Source organism: Chrysochloris asiatica, unplaced genomic scaffold (genome assembly GCF_000296735.1).
Source record: "Chrysochloris asiatica unplaced genomic scaffold, ChrAsi1.0 scaffold00004, whole genome shotgun sequence".
Lineage (NCBI taxonomy): Eukaryota > Metazoa > Chordata > Mammalia > Afrosoricida > Chrysochloridae > Chrysochloris > Chrysochloris asiatica.
Window position 1 is genome coordinate 24825792 of NW_006408522.1, and position 23714 is coordinate 24849505.

Here is a 23714-nt window from a genome sequence, read left to right on the forward strand (position 1 = left end):
AAATTCAAGAACTACGTATCATTGTGAGATTAAACAGGCGTGATTAAGGGGAAAAATAAATTCAGGGAAGCATCTGTAAGTAGCAGCAAACTTCTATTTCAGAGAATCTTGATCCTGATCAGGGTCACAAAGTCATCCAGCCCCACTCCAACTCTGGGCTTGATAGGATGTTACATAGTCTACTTCCCAATACTGCTTCCTGCTACAGTCAATGCTGCTGCTAAGAAGCCTGATGATGCCCTCAGGCTCTGTGGCAGGGAAGAGAATTGATAACATTTGACTTTATTGAGAAAGTCTTGAGTGCACAGAAACCCAGGTGTTCTTTGCTTTGATTGTAAGATCTTTATGTTTGAATTATAAATGTTTGAAGATACTCCTGCATAGTTTCAAACTTTGTAGGTAAGACACAAATTTGATTAAAGTTTATTGTAAGAATCTTTGCTATGATGTCGTGTATGTTTTTCCTTTTGGTCATCTTAACTGATACATGTACGGAGTAAATTAATGTACTAGGCGAGTTCCCCATCTGGCCCTGTTCCAGGAAGTAAACCATTGAGCCTTTCCTAATATTCTTATGCAAGATAAATAAGATTTAAATGAACAGAAAATTGGAATAGGAAATAGCTTTAAAATGTGCAAACCACATTCAGAGAAAAGTAGAGGTAAGAGTGTAGTTCACAGTGGGGCATTGGGCAGTCTCAGCCCCTAGATCTTGATGACAGTGGAGCTTTAAGAGTTCCACATGGTCTTCTTTTAAAGCATGCTGCCTCCTTGAGTCATTCGCTCATATGCCAGTTGCTTCCCCAAAACGGAAGTGTCTGCTTCCCGAGACACAGGCATGAGTTAAGATCAGGGCTAAGGACATAGCCACAGGCTGACCAGAAACAGATGGGACAAGAGCCCAGTCTCATTCACAGCACACTTGCACCTTCTGCTCACCATCTTCTGCGCAGTGAGCAGAAACCAGGCTCAAGCCACCAACACATGCTGCCAATTACCTCCAGGGCCTCTCAAAAGTCAAGAGACGTTTGGGCTTCTTCTACTTTTTTGAGGGTATCATTACATATAAAAATGAAGAAATGCCTAAAAATAGTTATAATAATTTTGGTACATTTTTTCATGTTTACCTATAAATCATTACTTTTAAACACACACACAAAAAAAGGTTATACATCAAGGGAGAAAAGCGGAGTGCAGGACCCTATCCAGAGAAGCAGCGACATCAGAGATGGAGGCAGAGATGATGATGTGGAGAGATGGAGTGGTTGGGGACTCTAGACTCAAGGAGGGAGAGGGGCTGTGTTCTGATGGCTGGGGGGCAAGGCTTGCAGGGTAGCTCTTGGGTAGTTTGAATGGTTGTATATTCCTGAGTGCTTCAGTGTACATTAAAAAAAAAAACCAAAAAACAGAGGGAATGGAAGCAAATACTGTTGAATGATGATGCATGGAGGGGATTGTAATCATTGCAATGAAACGAAATATGATAGGATGCATGTAAAGCTGATGTTCTCCCATGTAAACTATTACTCAATTCACAATAAAAACTTTTTAAAAATTACAAAATCTATGAAACTACTAAATCACAGCACACTATAAATCATGTGGTCCGCTTTATAGGACACAAGTTTGAAGTGGTCTGATGTCTTCTCTTACTCATTTACAGTGTAACTCCAGACATAATATTCATGTTTACACTTGAGACCTTTCCTGACTAGGAGGCCCAGACCATATGGGCCTTCTCAGTCCACCTGTGAAGTGTACTCTTGGCCTTTCCCAGATGCTCCTAATTGGAATTTTTTCCTTAATCATGAGCCTAGCACATCGCCTGCTCCAACTTATCGTGATATTATCAAGGAAGCAAAAAAGCAATTTTCAAAGAACCGAAAGGATTTTAGGATGTAAGTTGATGTTATATTGTTAAATTTTGGTGTGTGTTTTTTTTTGTTTTTTTTTTTTTTAAGAGACCTTTCTTTACAACTGGACATGATCGTAGAAATCATCTAAACTTATTTTGCTGATGAGAGTTGTTTCTGAACATCTTACAGACTCTGGGATTCTATTCAGGTAAGTGTCACAGGTGCATGTGGTACCACAGAGCCATGGTGAGTGTCAAGGACTGGAGAAAGAAAGGAAGCTGCTTTGCTGTGGCTTGACTGGGGTGGGGGGATGTACCCCAAGATAGAGCATGCCAAGAGACCGTTCCAGGGAATAGAGATTAGAGAATCGTCCACTTACAAAGATCAGTCCTTTCTGAAGAAGAGCAGAAACGTTTCCTGTGGTAGGAGTTCCCTAGATCTGGGGCGGCATATAGGGTGATATTAAGAAAGGCAGAGGGGTCTTTTCTGAACTGTTACTTTGAAAAAATGTTTTCAGTGTTTTGTGCTTACATGATTCCTCATGGATAGCTAGGGTATTCTTCTATGCTGCTGCTGCTGCTGCTGTTGTAAATTACCATCAAGACAATTCTAACTCATGGGAACCCACATAGGGTTTTCAAGGCTGTGACCTTTCAGAATCAGATTGTCAAACCTGTCTTTCAGAACACCTCTAGGTGGGTTTGAACCACCAATCTTTTGGTTAATAATCGAGAACGTCATTGTTTGCATCACCTGGGATGTCACTAGGAAGCTAAGAATGGGCTAATGAGAGCATTTCATCTGTTTATCAATAGAATAAATTGGCAAGGTCTAATTCTTCTGTCTGTGATATCAAGATAACTGCCTAGAGGTGTTATCTCCTTGAGAGATAGAAAGGGTGGACAACCTCCCCTTTGGGCAACTGACACTGTTCAGAAAACACCTCCAAGAGAGGTAAATAGAAGAGTAGCCAGCTAGGTTCTATCCAGCAGGAAAGCAGGAGTGTGAGACCTTGCTTTCCACTGACTCCCCATCTTCCATCATACCTGTCACTCTCTCTTACATACACACACACACACCTCAGATTACCTATAGTCAGTGGAACAAACAAGATAGACACCTTGCTGGGGAGCTCCTGTTGAAGCAGCAAGATGGCATCCTGGCTATATTCAACGATCATGGGTGATGCCTTTGGCACATGTTTATAAGAGGGGATGTGCTGAGGGATTACTCACAGTAAATAATGCATAGGGAGGGAACCCTGAAGAATTGGTTTGTAAAGGATTTTACTGACATATCGAAATCATTGATTGATTCTTTCACAATTAGAAGTAACTGCTTTTTATTTTAAAACTAAACTCCAAACTTTGATATTTTCAGAGAAAAGAACAGAATTAATGAAGAAATAAAACTCTTAAGGCAGCGGCAGGAAAGAATTGACAAGGAGATTGATAGGTTTGTTTCTTATTCAACTTTGAAGAGCTAAAAACTACTTTTAATCAGACAAATGTGTTACATAAAACTACAATGGGTTTATTACGTAAAAATACATCAACTCAATTATCTGCAAAGAGGTTTTCTACAGCTCTTTTGGAATACAACTTTCCTTATCCACAAAAATCACCTATTTGATACTTTTAATTGTCAGACATCATCACCATCCTCATCTGCTCTTATTCCTCCAACCATAGGCCTTAAACTCATGGCCTTTGAAAATAAACTCATATCCCCATCCTACCCAAGAAAGATGTTACCTACAAAAACAAGCTATTTAACTAGTCTGTCTTAGGCAACTTCTTGTGTCTCCTCAACCTAGGTCTTCTGCCCTGGCTGCTTACCCGACATACACAAACATTTTCCCCAAAGAAGCAAAATAAAACTGGGCTCACTTTTGTTTCTGTTACAGAGTAAAAAAGGGAAACTAAAAAGTCAGGAGAGTAACTCATTTCTTTGGCCCCAGCCATACACACCAGAATGAGTGTCGGGGAGGACACCAAGAGGACAACTCTGAGCTGGCCCAGGTGCCACACCTGTGATTACTATGTTGGAATTTGCAAACCCAGTTTCCTAGTCACATGAGAAAATAAATCTAACCCATTCGTTTAGACTCTTATCTCAGTTTTCGCCACCAACTTTATCACTCACCTTTTTTCCTTCACGACACCTAAATTATAAAATCCAATTCCAAGTGAACTTTACAAAATTCCAAAATCCAAATCTACAAAAAACCAGATTTCTCACCAATGAGGACATGCAGGATCATGTAGGATCATTCTCACAGCAAGTTCAAGAAGCAACAACATATTGTTGGAGAAAGTGAATGGAAAAATACTCATTTGGTGATATAGGTCTCATGGCCTGATATAGGCACAGTCTCCAAATTTCTACCTGTACTCTGTAAAAAGAGAGATTCCCATGGAGAGAGAAGGTAATCAGAGTAGACAATGGTGCTGGTGATTGGATAACTTTGTGATTATACTGAAAAACACTGAATGGTGCGCTTAAAAGGGTGAAAATTATAGTGTGTGAAATATATCACAATAAAGCTGGGGGGGTTGTTTTTGTTTTTTAAGGAAGGAAAACTGCAAAATTAAAAGAGTGCTTTGGAAGATGGGGTTGATTTTAGCAAAATTTGTTGAACCGGAGTCTGACAATGATTTACCAAGAAAGGGCACCAGGGTTATTACGGAGTGTGTCTAAGTAGGACTATGGGGAAGAGAGCCAGATTTGACACAAGCAGGGTAGGAGAGATGTGAATCTCAGAAGGTAGTAAGATCCAAGGGGAAAACCTAGGTTGGGGAGATAATGTTTGCAAAGATAATGTGGAAAATGATTGAGTCACAGAGAACAAGGCAGGAGGTCCCTGAACTATGTGGTCCTGCTGTACCTTCAGGGGTACCAAGATTAATGGCTGAAGAAATCTAGAGTAAGCTTTCTAGGAGCTGGTTAATCCAGACTGCCCAAAATGCATTTGGAATTTTCAGAAATTTTATTTCCTACCAATGTAATGAAAAGACAATCATTTTTAAATGTTTCACTTGAAACTTGCCAGTTGTAAGAATTGTAGACAATAGCTTTATGCCCCTTTTCATTTCTCTTTCATCTGTCTTTCCCTCGTTAATGTTTCTCCCTTATCCCAGGTAACTCTACTTCCTTGCCTAGCCTACCTCTGCCTCCCCCCACCCCCCATCCTTTGATCTCAGGAAAGATTTCTGCAGCATCCTGAATTCAACCAGCCAACTCATTCATAAATATTTGCAGAATGAGTTCTTAATGACAAAAACCATGCTAGACACCTGTCAGATATTAAGATGAATAAGACATGATTCCTACCCTCAGTGAGATTACAGTATAGCAAGCACCCTCACCCTTCAGAGTTCTCATCTCCCTCTCTTTCTTCCTCAGTCTCTTTATTCAGGGCTCCCAATTTGGCTCCCTGTTGAGAATTTCTATTTTCTACTCTAGATAAATCTGTACCACACATCTGTCAGTTTGTAGGGCTGTGGTGGCTTGTATATGGCTGTAATAATGGAATCTGTATCACCAGTATTTTAAACACCAGCAGTGTGACCCATGGAAAGCAGCTAAGACAGACTAAGAAAGGAAAGGTGGACTACTTCTGAATGTCTAGACACTGAAAATCTTATGAACAGCAGTGCAGCATAGTCAGATAGAATGCTGCAAGATGAAAACATTATGAATCACAGCATAACATCATGTGATATAGTGTCAGAAGATGAGCTCTCAGCTTGAAAGGTACTAAAAATATGACTAATGGAGTTCACCAAAATGACATGACTGGAGTAAAGTCTTCAGGAAGGACCACAACTCAAAATGAAGAGAAGCAGCTGCAAACATCCATTAATAATCAGAACATGGACTGTACGAAGTACGAATCTAGGAAAATTGGAAATTGTAAAAACTGAATTGAAATACCTAAAGATTACCTGGCATTGGCCATTTTGAATCGTGCAATCATATGGTTTACTAAGCTGGGAATGACTAAATCAAGAGGACAGCATTGGACCTCAAGGTAGATGTTGAATGTTTGTTGTTGTTGTTGTGTTTTCCTATCTTGAAGTCCAATGTTATCTGTAATAGGGTAATACCCTTACACCTACAAGGAAGACCAGTTCATATCACTATGCAAATTTACACACCAACCTCTAAAGTCAGTGATGATGAAATTGAAGAATTCCACCAACTTTTCCAGTAAGAAAATGATCATATATGCAATCAGGACACATTAATAATTACTGGTGATTGGAATGTGAAAGTTGAAAACAAAAAGGAAGAATGAGTAGTTAGAGAATAAGACGTTGGTGATAGAAATGATGCTGGAGATTGCAGAATAAAATTTTACAAGACTGGTGTGGTGCTGCAGGATAATGCACTAGACTGCAAGGTCAGTTTGAACCACAGGAGACCCTATACAGGTGGGTATGGCTTCCTCGGAAACCCTATACAGGGTGGCTATGAGTTGGAACCTACTTGACAGCATTTAACAATAACAACAACAACAATGACTTATTAAGTACAAATACTTTGTTTAAACAACATAAAAGATGACTATAAAATGGACCACCAGATGGGATACACAGGAATAAAACTGACTACATAAGACACTGGAAAAGCTGAATACCATAAGCCAAAACAGGCCAGGGGCCAACTGTGGAACACATCATCAATTGCTCATATATAAATTCAGGTTGAAGCTGAAGAAAACAAGACATGTCCGCACGAAGCAAAACATGACTATATCCCACCTGAATTTGAAGACCATCTCAAAAACATTTTTGATGCATTAGCCACTAATAACCAAAGACCAGAGGAGTTGTGGGATGACATCAAGAGCATCATAAAGCAAGAAAGCAAAAGGTCATTTAAAAGACAGGAAAGAAAAAAGTTTAAAAAGGATGCCAGAAGAGACTCTGAAACTTGCTCTTAAGCATAAAGAAGCTAAAGCAAGTGAAAGAAATGAGGAAATAACTGAACAGAAAATGTCAGAGGGCAGCTCGAGAAGACAAAGTCAAGTATTATAATGAAATGTACAAAACCAAAAGGGAAGAACATGCTAAGCACTTCTCAGGATGAAAGAAATGAAGAAGAATAAAACAAGACTTGATTTGCTATATTGAAGGACTCAATGGGCAAACTATTAAATGATGCAGAAAGCATCAAAAGAAGATGGAAGGAATACAGAGAATTACTGGACAAAAAGAAATGATCAATGTTCAACCATTGAAGAGAGAGTATAAGATTAAGAAACAATGATGCTGAAGGAAGAAGGTCAAGCCGCACTGAAGGCATTGGCAAAAACTAGTCTACAGGAATTGATGGAACAAAAATTGAAATCTTTCAACAAACTGATGCAGCACTGAAGGCGCTCACTCATCTATGCCAAGGAATTTGGAAGACTGTTACCTGGCCAACCGATTGGAAGAGAGGTGACCCAAAAGAATGCAGAAATCATCAAACAATATCATTAATATCACATCAAGCAAAATTGTGCTTAAAATAATTTAAAAATTGTTGCAAGAGGGAAATGCCAGAAATTCAAGCCAGATATAGAAGAGGATGTGGGATGAAGCTGATGTCAGATGGATCTTGGCTGAAAGCAGAGAATATCACAAAGATGTTTAGTTGTGTTCTATTAACTATGTAAAAGTGACTACGTGGATCATGACAAGCTATGGACATCATAGCAGAGAATGAGTATTCCGAAACACTTACTTGTGCTCTTGAGAAACCGGTACAAAAATCAAAAGGCAATTGTTAGATTTGAACAAGGGAATACTGAATGATTTAAAATCAGGAAAGGTGTGCACCACACTTATTCGATCTATATGCTGAGCAAAAAATCAGAGAAGAATGTGGCATTAGGAATGGAAGAAGACTCATTAACAATCTGAGATAAGCAGATAATACAACCTTGCTTGTTGGAAGTGAAGAGAACTTAAAATACTTACTGATAAATATCAAAGACTGCAGCATTCAGTATTGATTGCACCTCAATGATGGAAAAACAGATATCCTCACAACTCAATCAGTAAATAACATCATGATAAATGGAGAAAAGATTGAAGTTGTCCAAGATTTCATTTTGCTTGGATTCACAATCAACAGTCATGAAAGCAGCAGTCAAGAAATCAAACTACATATTGGATTAGGCAAGTGTGTTGCACAAGACGTCTTTAAAAGTGTTAAAGAGGAAAGATATCAGTTTGAGAATGAAGGAGCACCTGACCAAAGCCATGATATTTTCAATTACCTCATATGACTATGAAAGTTCGACAATGAACACAGAAGGCCACAGAAGAATCTATGCATTTGAATTATGGCACTGGAGAAGAATATTAAAAGTACCATGGACTACCAAAGAACAAACAAATCAGTGTTAAAAGACATGCAGCTAGAATGTTCCTTAGAAGCCAATATGGTAAGACTTGGTCTCTCATACTTTGGACATGTTTTCTGGAGGGACCAGTCCTTGAAGAAGGACATTATGCTTGGTAAAGTGAAGTGTCAGCACAAAAGAGGAAGCTCTCCAATGAGATGGATTGACACAGTGGCAAAAACAGTTGGCTCAGACGTAACAACTGTGAGGATGGCACAGGTTTGCTCTGAGTCAGAACCAACATAAGGGCACTTAACCACCACCATTCCCCCAGATATAATGAAACAGAATCTCTGCTTTTACTCTTCTTTCCCCTGTCACTCCTTAAAGTCCATGCCAGAGCCTGATGAGTAGAATCAGTTAAGGCAAATCTGTGTAATCTATCTCACTGAAGAGAAAGTTTCCCTGCTGGGATACAGAGTTTACAGTTGTTGGAACTGAGGGCTCAAGTTAGAATGCTTTTGTCCAAATCTTCCATTATGTACTAGTTGTATAACTGTACCCAGGAGGTTACTTATCCTATCTGAGCCTGTTTCCTCATTTATAAAGTAGAATAATAATAGTACTTCATCTCTCATACTTCAGACATATTGTCAGGAGGGGCCAGTCACTGAAGAAGGATATCATGTTTGGTAAGGTAGAGGGTCAGAGGAAAAGATGAAGACCCCCAGAGAAATGGATTGGCCAAGTGGCAGCATCAATGGACTCAAGTGTGGCAACAATAGTGAGGTTGGCCCAGGATCGGGCAGTTTCGTTCTGCTGTGCATAAGTTCATTATGAGTCGGTACTGACTCGACAACAACAAACTTTATAAAATTGTTGTGATAGTGATTAAATACAGGTAAAATTCCTGGCAAATGCACAGCATATTAAATGCTTTGTAAATGTCAATTACTAGATGATGTCAGTATAAGGATAATTAGTTTGGTAACCAGTCTTCTTTACTCCTTGATTAGACTTCAAGCAAAGCCTATCAAGAAACCTTTTGAGATTAAGCACGACTTTGAGAAGTTCCTGAACAAACTGGTATGTCTCCTTTCTGAAAAACAATTGAGATGTCTCTCTCTAGCTTTCTCTTTTATAGACAATCCTTAATAAGCAATATATGGTTTCATGGGGTCCTGGTATAGTGCTGTCAGATAAGCACTTGACTGTTAACTGTAAGGTTGGCAGTTCAAATCCATCAGTTACTCCTCAGAAACTCTATACAAGCTCGCTATGAGCCAGAACCAACTTGATATATCACTTAACAATGTGGTTTCACATCCAAGTTACAGTGGCAGGACAGAATACATTCTTGCTATTTATTCATTTACATTCACAATTAAGACAATTGTGTTTTATACATTAATGACCATATTATGCTTACTTATGCCCATTCTTTGCCTTTGGCCATGGGTAATATGTAACTGGAGACTTCCAAACGCATTCAGGACTACAAACTAATGGAGTAGTATTGATGCTTGAAGTCATTTTATTTTCCATTAATAATTCAACTATATCAGAAAACTAAATACTACTGAAGTAGATGGTCTCTGATCTTAATTAACTGAAACACAAGGCAGCATGTTATAAGATTCTAAAATAGGACTTAAGTGTGAGAAAGAAAGAAAAGGAAGGAGACTGTTTCATCTTTACCATACCAGTTTTCCCTGCTCCATCTTACATTGTGGGTAATTCTGAAGGACGTTTTCTTCCAATAAACAAGAACATGTAAAGCATGGTGGTGGTGATGATGTGCCATGGAGTCGGTTCTGACTCATAGCAACCCTGAACAGGGTTTCCGAGGCTGTAAATCTTTACGGGAGCAGAAAGCCTCATCTTTCTCCTGAGGAACAGCTGGTAGTTTCGATCTGCTGACCTTGAGGTTTGCAGCCCAATTCATAACCACTACGCTACCAAAGCTCCTTTGTAAAGAACAATGAATCAGAAAATTAAACAACTGGAAGTCAGGAAGGAGAGATAAACTTTTACGATTAGCATATTACACTTCCACGTAAAAAATCTAGAATAATCCCACTGACTATTACTGTATAATCACTGTGGACCACAAGGTTGGTTTGAACCTCAAAGTCGTTGGTACAAATTCACCATCTGCTCAGTGGAAACCCTATACAGGGTCACTGTGAGTCGAAACCTACTCATCGGCACTTAACAACAACAATAACAAATGGTATGATGATAGAAAGGAGTGAAGCACTTGGGGTTTAACAAAACAAACAGAACTATTCTTTACTTCTGCACACAAACAAAATTCTCTCTTTTTTAAAAAATCTCTTTGACAACTGACTTCAATTGGTAAATGGCTTCAGTAGCAGGGAAAATACAAGTTGTGAGGACGGTGGCTCACTGGAGACTCCATACAGGAGCTAAACAAGGCAGCTACTGACTCTGCTCTAGTTCATCTTTGCCAATGCAAAGTCCAGATTTTTCTGTAAAATTTCCTGACTGGAATCCCAAATGGTTCAAACTAAATACATCATCAGACCAGATGTGGCCTGTGGGCTACCAGTTAATAACCCCAGCTAGATTTGGAGGGCTTCAACAGCTGGCTCCAGCCGCATTGTTGCTGCTTGCTAAGTGCTGTTGAGTCCGTTCTGACTTATAGTGACCCTACATAGGGTTTCTGAGGAGCAGCTGGTGGATCTGAACTGCCAACCTTGCTGTTAGTAGTCCAGTGCTTATCCTACAGCCCCACACCAGGACTTTACCAGTATAGGCAGTCTTACTCTTCACTGCATGCCCTCCACTCCCACTGAGCCTCCTGCATAAAACATGATTGCCTGTCTGCATGCTTGGCTCATCTGCAATGCTTCATCACCTTTCAAATTCTACTCCTTTAGGACCCAGCTCAAGTTCCATCTTTTGCATGAAACTTCTTCCAATGGCATTACCTCATATCGTTCCCAGACATTTTTGATATTTCTTATAACCTCTAGAACAACACTTAGTAGTGGCTGGATTGAAGAATAGTGCTTTCCTTCTGACCAGAAATTGAACAAACATAGAGTAGACCCTGGTTTAGAATGACTGTGTCCAGCAAAACAGAGTAATTCTATTACATGAAAGCTGGAAATCTTTAGTCACCAAATGAGGAATCACTTGATGAAAAATCAAATGGTATTTGCCATTTTCTTTACAGTGATCCAAGTATCTTTAAGGGAATTATATACCTACTCTAAAAACCTTCATGGAAAAGGCAAGACTTTAAAAAAATTATAAACTTAAATAAATTAAAGTTTTAGATTATTGGGTCAAGATAATTCAAATTCTTTCAACAAATTAACTTAAGCTTTCTAAGGTATTTACGTTTTTGCTAAGAATAAGAATGTACCAGAAATTTTAGAAAAGATATTTATTGACTTTACTAGTACGTTAGGTATAGCTTTTGCTTCACTGAAACCGAAATTTTAGATAATAAGTCTAATCTTTGAATTGCACATTACCAAGCAAAAGCAATCACAGTCTAATAGAAAATTGGGATAAATCTTTGGCTAATACATAAAGACTACTGATATCTCAATTAATCCCATTATTTCAGCACAAAAAAATGCTTCGTCTGAATCTTCACACAATTCAGAAAGGGATCCCATTTTTGACCACCACCACGTGGCTAAACATTTCTGCTGACTTTTGGTCCTACACGTCTTCTAAATATTCTAAACATTGGTAAACACTCATCGGCACCCATCAACACAACTAAGCAGCCCCAAAACCCATCCTAACACCTTTTCATACTCACTGTCACTTGCATACCTACATACCTGCCCTCCACTGGTCCACCTGTACAGACAAGCCTGGCTAAAATGGATGCTAGGCATGGGGAGATTTTCCCAAAATAGTAGGCATACCCCATGGACTGCAGAGGCATTTGAGAAAGGGTAGAACAAACTGGGGAAACAGTCAATGCCATGAATAAATCAAGTTATATGGATTATCCAGATAATTCTCTCTTTCAATGTGAACAGAAACAGATTAAATGTGTTTTATCTAAGTTTCTCTATTAAATGATGAAAAGCTCAGGGTCTAAAGAATTAAAAGTGATTATTTATATGAAATCACATGGTTAGAAAATAATTGAGAGGCTTTCATATCTTAAATGGGGGAATCTCATATTCAGGAGCTCTGGTAGTGTAGTGGTTATGAATCGGGCTGTGAACCGCAAGGTCAGCAGTTTGAAACTACCAGCTGCTCCGCAGGAGAAAAGATGAGGCTTTCTGCTCCTATAAAGATTTACAGCCTCAGAAACCCTGTTCAGGGTTGCTATGGGTCGGAACGGACTCAACAGCACTTAACAACAACAACAACATAGTCAAGTATATCATGTCGAGGAAACTCTGTGAATACTTAATCATGTATTATTTTAATAGCGTTGTGAAGATCGGATTGACAAAGAATTCATGGCTTCATTGTCGTCGTCTTCAGCAACAGAAGACTTTGAGGAAGAAGAACACCAAATGAAACACGCTATTCAAGAATAATGGGAACAATTCAATTTTATCTGTTTAATTGTCACACTATGGTTAATTCAAGCCCAATTCATAAGAAGAGGTCAGTGTTGTGTGTTGTACTATTCATCTTTTAAAATCTTCAAATCAATAAATCTCACTAAATCATCCTTAAAAGATCTGGCCAAGCATAATCTTGGCTCTTATTGGTAGAAAACATATTTTTAAATGGAAAAATAATCATTATGAAGCATAGAGAACTTTCAACCGTTTCTTTGGAAATACATCTTGATAATAGCAACCGTTCATCATAATACAAAACAGAAAGAGGATTAAATTACTGTGGTATAGAAAGTTCTGCCAGGTCCTAAATGCCCTGAATAGTTTTGCTGAGATGTTTTACATTGTTTAGGCCTCAAGGAAAACCAAAGCCCCGCCTCCAGGTTTTGTTGCAAACAAACGCTGCTTCTCTGGTACTGAGCTTGCCTGACTCTTCTGGTAATAAGCTTCCTGCACTTTTGCTAGGAAGCTGGGTAGCATGTCAGCGGGCACTAATGATACTGTGCAGCCTCCCCATCCTGCTCCAGTAAGTCGGGACCCTTGAGCTCCAAACTTTCTGAAAAAAACAAAAGAGAAGAAAAAGTCAGAATCTACACATGAAATTAGAGTGATTTGCCTTTTGCTTATAGAACACAAAGCTACTCAACTTTTGTGGGGGGTGGGGTGGGAGTGGGTGGTATAGTCAAATATGTCAGGACGCAAAGAAATGTATACAGTTTCGAAGGGGGAATCTGAAGGTTAAATATACCAAATGCTAGTCCCTGGTTTGGTCTGCAAATAGTAAAAGTCAGCAGAATGCCCATTTCATGAGGGCTGTAATAACACACTGGCCTCCTTGATTCCCTGTTAGCAAGTCTATGGATGCATCAGGAAGGCAGAGTAAAAGGGAAACACGGAACGGGTATAATCGACATTGTGAATCAGAAGGTCACAACAATTGAGGACAAATCAAAATTTAAAGTGCACAATTTTAAGCAACTGAGGGCTTCCTCTGATGGTGAGTTCAGCAGTATTCTTAAGACTTAGCTATTTCACATCAAAGAATCAGTCCCCTAGAACAGTCTAAATTCATGCTGCATAAATGTATCAACTAAGAGCATATCATTAAATTCTAGGCCGATGGGTTTGCTTAATCCCTGATGGAAAATTATGAAAACCTTCCCACAAAGGCTGGTGGCCCCACAGACTCAGGCCCATGTTTCCTGTGTCCTCTGACAACTGGACTCTGAATTTACCATCAGATGAAATGTGTCTGATTGGGATGGAAACTGTTATATAAACTACCACACAGCAAGAGGTAATTTTAGTCACCACCAACCAGGCACAGTTTCAAACCTAAGATTTGAACCAAAGTGAAAGGCCCTTCAGACAGTGCAAGGATCACTCATCTTTGAAAGATGCAATTTATCCTGACAACGAAATTTACCATGTACTTCCAATTCTTCCTAATGAAATTTACTCCAAATTAGTAACAGATTAAGAACTCCATAATTAATTTAGCACAATTTTGTCCCTTTTTTCCATAGAAATGAGCTACTTTACTTCCTGGAAAATATCAATAGACTATTACCCCTACCCTAGGACATCAGAATTATTGTACCGCAGTAATTCATTTTCCCCCTCAACGATTTTCTCAATTGATTTCTTTTCATCATCTGTTTTATTCAATAAAATATGCTTTCCAAATTAAAATAGATGTTTAAAGAAGAAAACAAAAACTCTTGCGAACAAATAAAGATTACTCATCTCATCCTGTCTCTCAAACATTCTGCTTATGGCCCAGTAAATCCTAGCATTGAGGCTGAAAATTCTCTCTGGCTATGAGATTCGAGGATAATGTTGAGTTTTCAGACTGGCAAAGGGCCCATTTGTAGTTTGGTGATGAAAGAAACAAAGAAGAAAGAAAGAAAAGAAAGAAATAGCCATATGTAGTCACATCCAACCCTCTCACTGTGGGAAATGCTGGGAAACCCGAGGTGTTGCTGAAGTGCCTCTGGAAGACCCTACCTAAAAGCCACCCACAGCCTGGGCTAGAGAAGAATACTGTGCCTTCTTACTTGACTTCCAAAGACCCAAGCAATGCCATTTTTCTGGCCTCAAGGCAACCAGGTCTTTAATTGTCTTCAATGGACTTCTAGGCATATATATATATTTTTTTTTTTTGACATTTTCTCATTTGAACAATTTTTGAAGGCTAAGATTTTAAACTTGAATTTAAAGCAAACTGAGAGTATTGTTTGTAATCCAGCTGCAAAACCCATAGGAATTGTGCCAGAGGGTCTATTTTCCTGAGATTTCTGCCAGTTTCCAGAGAGCCGAAACTAGAAGTCTTTCTAGGTACATTCACGTCTGAGCCTCTAGGGTTTTTCTGTCCCTGCCCAGCTTCCTGCAGATGAAAATGGACTGGGTAGCATTAACCACATGGTCCCAAATCACCAGGGTTCATATTTCCCAAACAGAGGACGATAAATGCTATTATAAATAGCTTTCCACCCCTGACTCAGTGGCACCTGTGATCACAAATCAGGTGACTGCCTGAGCAGCTGGTCAGCAGCTTGTCCAGCTACACGCACACACTCACAGACGGAAAGTTTCTGTCTGCAGTGGGCCCCATTGGTGCTTAACATGCCCTTTGGCATGTGCGTAGGAATTCCAAGAGATCTGAAAGTTAGGAGACCAATATAAACTTTAAGAGAGAGAAGTAGGTGAACACAGGATGTTTATTAACCTTTTCGTATTTGTATATGTATTATCTGGAAGAATAATAAGACATTAAAAGGATAGCTCTTGAACTAGCATACATCAGAGAAGCAATACAAGAGATACAAAAACTAAAACTAAAATCTCCTTCCAAAGCTGGATTGGAAATAATACGGAGCCTTGGTCCAAGAAACAAAAGCAGCTTCTGCCTTATAAACCAAAGGCTAGGACAGCTGACAGGTGGAGATTATGCTTCCTATGACCTTTTTTTTTTTTTTTTTTTAATCACTGAAAAGTATATTCACACAAATAAGTGTCAAGCTCCCAATATAGTCTGACTGAAACTTCCTACTTTAAATGCAATGATTAACTATAAAGCACCTATAAACACCAAGTAAGGTACAAGGCACAGAGCCATGGAGAAGATGTGCACAAAATCAAGTAAGAACCCCAGTTTTACTACAAACCAAAAAGAGAAAGTAAGGAATTATGCTTTGTATTTCAATTTAATTCCATCTATTTCAAAGTAAGTAAATATTTATGCATTATGCAAATAGATATTGGATTATTTCAGGAAAGTTGTGTGCCTAACACAACTGCAAGCATTTGGCTGATTCTAATAAATGGCTGTTCCTGGCATGGTGCTGTAAGATAAACCCTGGACTATTAACCGCAAGGTCACCTGTTCAAACCCACCAATCGCTCCTTAGAAGCCCTAAATCAGAACTGACTTGATGCTTCTTAACAACAACAACAATAAATGGTTGCTGAACTACTCTGTTTGCTTAGATAGATAGATAGATAGATAGATAGATAGATAGATAGATAGATAGATAGATAGATAGATAGATCCATATCAGTTGCCAAAGTATATTCTTTACCTACAAAGCCTTCTAGTTTCTGCTGTCTGGAAACTAGCAGGAATCTTAGGAGACTCAACCTTCCTGCACAATTTCTACTTTTTACAAGGTTAGGAACAATGCTTTGAGATTGTTTTAGGTTCAAGAAACCAGTCTTCAAATACTGTTCAAATGCAAAAGTATAAGACAATATGCCTAGAAGCCTACTTAAGAAATATAAACCATTAAAGTTCACGGAAGACTAGTTGGTTTGGGTGCCCCAAGTGGACCCAATGTGTGTATGTTAATTTATTTCACTCTATTGTCTTTAACAATAAGTGAAAGACAGAGGACCAAAGAGAAGTGAGACCCTCAGGGCAGGTGAAATGGCTCCCGCCCCTTTCTTCTTCTTCTTCTTGTTAAGTGCCATCGGAATCAGTACCAACTCATAGCGACCTTATGCACAGCAAAACGAAACATTGCCCGATCCTGGGCCAACCTCACTACTGTAGCCATGCTTGAGTCCATCGATGCTGCCACTTAGCCAATCCATCTCTCTGGGGGTCTTCTTCTTTTTCTCTGACCCTCCACCTTACCAAACATGATATCCTTCTCCAGGGACTGGTCCTTCCTGACAATTTGTCCAAAGTATGAGAGACGAAGTTTGGCCATCTTGGCCTCCAAGGAGCACTCTGGCTGCACTTCTTCCAAAACGGATCTACTGGTTCTTTTGGCAGCCCATGGTACATTCAATATTCTCCTCTGACACCTTAACTCAAAAGCATCAATTCTTCTATAGTCTTCCTTATTCACTGTCCAGCTTTCACATGCATATGAACTTATTGAAAATACCATGGTTTGCCTCAGGTGCACATTAGTCCTCAAGCTGTCATCTTTGCTCTTCAACACTTTAAAAAGGTCTTGTGCAGCAGATTTGCCTAATGCAATATGTCGTTTGAATTCTTGACTGCTGCTTCCATGAGTGTTGATAGTTGATCCAAGAGAATGAAGTCCTTGACAACTTAAATCTTTCTTGGCTGAGTATAATCTTAGCACAAAGGCCTTGGGAAGAAGAATATACAAATAATGATTTGCATTTTGTTCTCCATTCTAACCTGGTCAGGAGGTGTAAAAGGTTGAGTAGCCTGGCCATGGAATAATGTCATGGAAAGACTTCTGAGGAAGACAGAGAAAATTATGTAACCTTTGTTAGTACATTAAAATTTATCATTCATCGTCCTTAATAGCTTGGGCAATCATGTAGCAATGAATCCTCTCTAATTTCAACAAGTGTCAACATGGAAATAAAAGGCATTAACTATTTTTTTTCTTAAGTAAAACCAGGGAACCGATAATGAATGAACTAAGCTGTCTCATTAAATTAGCTTGGTTTCAAAAGTGCTTTGTGCTCCCCAGTAAATGCTACTTTAAAATTTAGTCATTTCTTTAAGTTTTATAGTTTATTCATTTAAATGAGATACTTTATAATTGGGCAAGCATCAGTTCTCCCCTTCATTATTATATTTGGTCTTACATAATTTAAGTTTCTCCAACATTAATTTAATAAAAAATAATAAACTACCTAACTGCGTAAGCGTAGTTTTTGGATTTGAAGCTGGTTTTCTCTTGCAAAGCAGTAAAAGGTTGAACAGAAAAACTGGCCAGCACTCGAGATCTTTTCTCCTTTGCCTCCCTACACAAGTCATAAAGTGAATGCTAAACCAAAACTATAGATTAACCACCTAAACATGCCTTTCAGATACAGCCTTCCTCAGCTCAGACTAACATCTTAGCTTGCTCCCAGTGCCCTAAGAACTCTAAGTTTTGGAGTTCTTCTTTCACTCATTTGGCTTTTGTTGTTGTTGTTTTCCCATCCAAATAGTTTACAAACCCATCTTCAGAAAAAAAAAAAAAAATGAAAAGAATTTTAAAGTGCCCGAAGCAGACCAGGGAGGGTAACCCAAAGATTGTCTTTGGTGGTCCTCCTTTCTGAATTCATTTCAGCTTCTCTCCTCCTTCCTCTGGTATCCCTAGGGCAACCAACTTTCTCAAGCTGCCCAGCCTTAGTCACAGCTTTCCCACTGGTGTCAACATTCTTAAAGGGGCAGGGCAGTATGGACATGGTGGTTTTTAAGCAAAACAGTACTCTATTTGAGGTTGAATTGAGGTTGAATTTTAGCACCCGTGGCTCATGCCAGGTCTTGTCAGATAGTTTCCAGCACATCCAACAACTTTTGCCTGGCCCAAAGAACCATGTTACCTCATGTTACCACCTGCTTCTCAGTCTATCTTGCCTATATTTTTACACTTTTTAACCATCACTCCCTTGTTTTTAAAGATTTGATTAAAGTAATAGTTTTTTATTTCTTTATCAAAGACATTAAATACAATTTTTTGACTGTCAGGGTGTGGTGGGAAAGAATTCAAAGACTGTTAGCACAGATTGGTGGTTCTACTTTGATGTGTTAAGGCACCAGCAGTTTGACCCACTATTGCTTTTGCAAGTCCAGTATAAATGCCAACATTATGAGTGCAAAAGGCAAGTCAGGTCTTAGAAGTCATCTGACAAGAGTTTTCACCTTGTGGGCCTTCTGAAAAGGCACTGGGGATCCTCGGGGACCCACAATACACACCTTGAGAACAACTGTAATGGATAAAATGGAGACTTCATAGGTAAATAAGCTAAATCCTTGACATCAAATTACTCACCATCTAGTCATGGAGGTCAATTTTCTAACAACCAAAATCAAATTTGGAATGGGACAAATACTATATTAGATTTTGCTAAGTCCTCTACTAATCTTTTCCAGATTATCTGCCTTCCTTAGCAATAAGGCAGGATGTCTCCAGACCGAGCTTTCTCTGCATACAGCCTGCACTGCTCTCAGCCTGAACCAAACAAGTCACTGCTTGGTTGACTCTAACTCCACATGTATGTCAGAGCATGACTGGGCTCCATGGTGCTTGCTTTCTTTTTCTAGTTATTGTGTTTTGTTTTGCTTTTTGTTAAGGCTACACGCAGCAGAATATCCACCAACTCAACAATTTCTGCATGTACAATTCAGTAACACTGATTACATTCTTTACTTTGTACAACCATTCTCACCCTTCTTTCTGAAAATTTCCTACCCATTAACATAGATTCAGTGCACTGCCCCACAGGTTTCCTGTCCCATGTTTCACACTGTTAATTTCATGCCATAGACAATCGTGCTAGGAAACCTGGTGGTGCTGTGTGACCACGACAAGGCTGTCTGCTCCCATAAAGATTCATCTTCTTGGCAATCCTGAGGAGCTGTTCTACTCTGTGCTGTATGGGACAGCTATGAGTTGGGATCTAATTAGTAGCAGTGGGTTTGAGATTTTCTTGGTTTATGATAGTTGTGGGGTTTTTTTAATTGCTATTTTAAAAACTTTTAACTTTTTACTTTGAATTGAATGAAGGTTTACAGAGCAGATGATCAGTTTTACATTCTACACATCATATATTTGCTTCATTACAGTGATTGCAGTCCTATCCCTGAGCCCCAAATACCATCAGTTAACAGTAGGTTTATACATACTACGGATCTTAAAAGAACGCAATGCTCAAGACTGACAATCTTTACTAGTTAAATTAAACTATTGTTTGGTTTAAAGAAGACTTCAGGGGATGTAACCATCCCTTTTCTTATTACCAATATATTTTTTGTATTCTTCTGTAGGCTTCTCTCTTCTCTTTTCATATATTCACACAAAGAAAGTGCCACAACTTTTGAAAGTGAAAATTAGACTTAAATTTCAAATGGGACACAAATACCCTATTGAAAAGTATCTGTTGACTGAAGGAAGGAATGGTATCAATGATTTTATTGACTTCAGTTCCTTGTTGGTCTTCAACTCAGGACATTCCAATTACTAACAACCAACTGGAATATTTAGAGAATATTACCTTTTGGGCACAGTGACAGCAAAGAAAAATATCAATTCTATAAGAAGCTTAGGATTGCACAATTATTCTGATCTTTTTTTTTTTTTTTTACTTTTTATTATATATTGAGTGGTGGTTTAAAGACCAGATAATCAGCTTTGCATTCAACAAATCATAAACTTTGTTTCATCTCAATGATAACACTCCCCTCCATGGAACAACAGTTATCCTGCTTCCTCCCTGTGATTCTTTTTTGCAGCCCACCCACCTTCCTTTCCCTTCTCAACCTCTGTCCTTTGGAAAATGGTGCCCTGTTGATTTTGAATGATGGACCATTATGATGACCATAATTTGCTAGTGTGGTTCTCCCCCTATAAATCTATCTACTTCATGGCTAAATCTTGGGGCACAAAGGTGAGTTCCTTTCCAGGACTGAAGGGTGGTTGAGGGCCATAGTTTCAAGCCCCTCCAGTTTCTTTGCGACCAGTACACCTGGTCTTTTTATATATATATAATTTTAAGTTTTGTCTCACATTTTCACCCACTCTATCCACGACCCTCTAATGTGATGTCTTCCAGGGGAGTTGATAGTGGTAGCCAGGCAGTGTCTAGTGCTTCTGGTCTCAGAATCATGGAGACTGATGTTCACATTTTCCATTTTTCCAGTGGACTAATAGATTCCAAGCCTTTTCAATTCTTATCACTCTTCTTTCTTCCACACATGGAGAGACAAAAAACAGCACCTTAGATAGCTGCCCATGAGCTTTCAAGATCCCACACATGACTTACCATAACAGGATGTAGAACATTGTCTTTGTGGACTATATTATGCTAATTGACCGTAGTGTACTCTAAGACTAGGGCCCTGAGCCCTCAGGCATACCAACTCATTGCCTCAAGATGTTTGGTAATATCTAGCAATTTTCAGCATTTTGCCCACGGTATGCTCCACTACATTCATAGTTGTGTTTGTAGGAAAGGTAATTGTTATTGTTGTTAGATTCCATCAAGTCAGTACTGACTCACAGCGACCTTATGCACAATAGAACGAAATACTGCCTAATCCTCTATCAACCTCACAACTGTTGCTATGTTTGAGCCCACTGCTACTGCCACTGTGCTAATCCATCATGGGGGTCTTCTTCTTTTTTGCTGACCTTCCACTTTAATAACCATGATGTCCTTCTCCAGGGGCTGGTATCTCCTGATAATATGTCCAAAGTATGAGAGAAAAAGCCTGGCCATCTGGCTTCTAAGGGGCATTCTAATTGTACTTCTTCCAACATACTAGTTTGCTCTTTTGGCAGTCCAGGGTACTTTTAATATTCTCCTCCATCACCATAACTCAAATGCATAAAGTCTTCTGCAGTCTTCCTTAATCACTGTCCAACTTTCACATACATATGAGGTTACTAAAAATACCAGGGCTTGGGTCAGGTGCATCTTAGTCTTCAAACTGACATCTTTGTTCTTGAACATTTTAAAGAAGTCTTGGGCAGCAGATTTACTTAATGCAAAACATTGATTTCTTGACTGCTGCTTCCAGGAGTGTTGATAGTTGATCTAAGCAAAATGAAGTTTTTCACAACTTCAATAATTTCTTCACATATGTTGATGTTGTTTATTGGTCCACTGATGAGGTTTTTTGTTTTTTGGTCTTTTTTACATTGAGGTGCAACACATAGTGAAGGCCTGGTCTTTGAGCCGCATCAGCATTTTAAGTCCTCTTTGCTTTCAGCAAGCAAAATTGTTTCATCTGCATATAGCAGGTTGTTAACGAGTCTTCTAAAACACTGTTGCCACATTTTTCTTCATAATTCTCAAATTATTTTCTCAGCATATAGATCAAATAACCAGGGTGAAAGAATATAGTCCTTGTGTAGACCCTTCCTAATTTTAAACGGTTCAGTGTTTACTTGTTCTATTCAAATAACTGCCTTTTGGTCTATGTACAGGTACCCCATGAGCACAATTAAGTGTTCCCAAATACTCATTCTCCACAATGTTGTCCATAGCTTGTCGTGATCCACACAATCGAAAGCCTTTGCATAGTCCTAATGAAGTAAAGGTTAAATTCTTTCTGCTATTTTCTCCTTTCGGCCAAGATCAATCTGACATCAGCAATGATATCCCTCATTCCACATCTTCGTCTGAATCCAGCTTGACCCTCTGTCAGGTCCCTGTCAATGCACTGTTGTAGTCATTTTTAAATTATCTTTAGCAAAAATTTACTTGCATGTGATATTAATGATATTGTCCAATGATTTCCACATTCCAATGGGTCACCTCTCTTTGGAATGGGCACAAATATGGGTCTCTTCTAATTAGTTGGTCAGGTAGCTGCCTTCCAAATTTCTTGGCACAGATGAGTGAGGGCCTGCAGTGCCACATCAGTTTGTTGAAAGATTTCAATTGGTGTTCCATCAATTTCCGAAGCCTTGTTCTTTGCCAATGCCTTGAATGCAACTTGGACATCTTCCTTCAGTATCATTGGCTCTTAATCATATGCTACCTCTTGAAATGGTTGCACATTGACCATTTCCTTTTGGTACAGTGACTCTGTGTATTCCTTCCATATTCTTTTGATGTTTCTGCATAATTTAGAATTTTGTCCATAGAATCCTTCAATATTGCAAGCTGTTGTTGTTGTTAAGTGCCATAGAATCAGTTTCGATTCATAACGACCCTGTATAGGGTTTCCAAGGAATGGCTGGTGAGTTTGAACCACTGATCATGCGGTTCAAACCAACCTTGTAGTTCAGTGCATTATCCCACAGCACCATAACAGGACTCCACAGAGGCATGAATTTTTTTCTTGAGTTCCTTCAGCTTGAGAAATGCTGAGCATGTTCTTCCCTTTTGGTTTTCCAACTCCAGTTCTTTGCACATTTCATTATATCACTTTGTTTTCTAGAGCTGCCCTTTGAAATTTTCTGCTCATCTTTTTTACCTACTTCTTTCTTTCATTTGCTTTAGTATTTCTACACTGGAAAGCAAGTTTCAGAATCTCTTCTGACATTCAATGGTTGTTTTCTTCTTTCTTGTCTTCTTAACGACCTTCTGCCTCCATGATGCTCTTGATGTCATCCCATAACTCTTCTGGCCTTCGTTCATTTGTATGTACGTCATGAAATCTATTCTTGAGATGATCTCTCAATACAAGTGTTCAAAGTCATATTTTGGATCTCGAGGACTTGTTTTATTTTTTTTCAGTTTCCGCTTGAACTTGCAAATGAGCGATTGATGGTCTGTTCCACAGTCTACCCCTGGCCTTGTTTTAACTGATGAGATGGAGATTTTCCACAGATGTTGTTGTTGTTGTTGTTGTTTTCAGGTGCCATTGAGTTGGAACCGACTCATAGTGACCCCATTCACAGCTGAATGAAACAATGTCCGATCCTGGGCCAACCTCACTACTTCTGCCACACTTGAGTCCATCAATGATGCCATCTGGCCAATCCATCTCATTAGGGGTCTTCCTCTTTTTCTCTTACCCTCCACCTT

The 23714-nt window shown here is 39.0% G+C and overlaps 2 protein-coding genes across 3 annotated transcripts in view; one reads left to right on the forward strand and one right to left on the reverse strand.

Moving 5' to 3' along the window:
* The window catches only part of FAM227B (family with sequence similarity 227, member B), a 237284-nt gene extending 227936 nt beyond the window's left edge, over positions 1–9348 (forward strand). Inside the window, exons 12-13 of the mRNA XM_006831867.1 lie at positions 1821–1898; positions 9210–9348. Of these exons, the coding sequence (XP_006831930.1) occupies positions 1821–1898; positions 9210–9348 (217 nt within the window). The remainder of the gene's footprint in view (positions 1–1820; positions 1899–9209) is intronic.
* Positions 9349–12739: 3391 nt separating this feature from the next.
* Positions 12740–23714, reverse strand: part of GALK2 (galactokinase 2) — a 172852-nt gene continuing 161877 nt past the window's right edge. For both annotated transcript variants that reach the window (XM_006831671.1, XM_006831670.1), the window contains exon 10: positions 12740–13317. In XM_006831671.1, the coding sequence (XP_006831734.1) occupies positions 13110–13317 (208 nt within the window). In that variant the 3' untranslated portion in view covers positions 12740–13109. The remainder of the gene's footprint in view (positions 13318–23714) is intronic.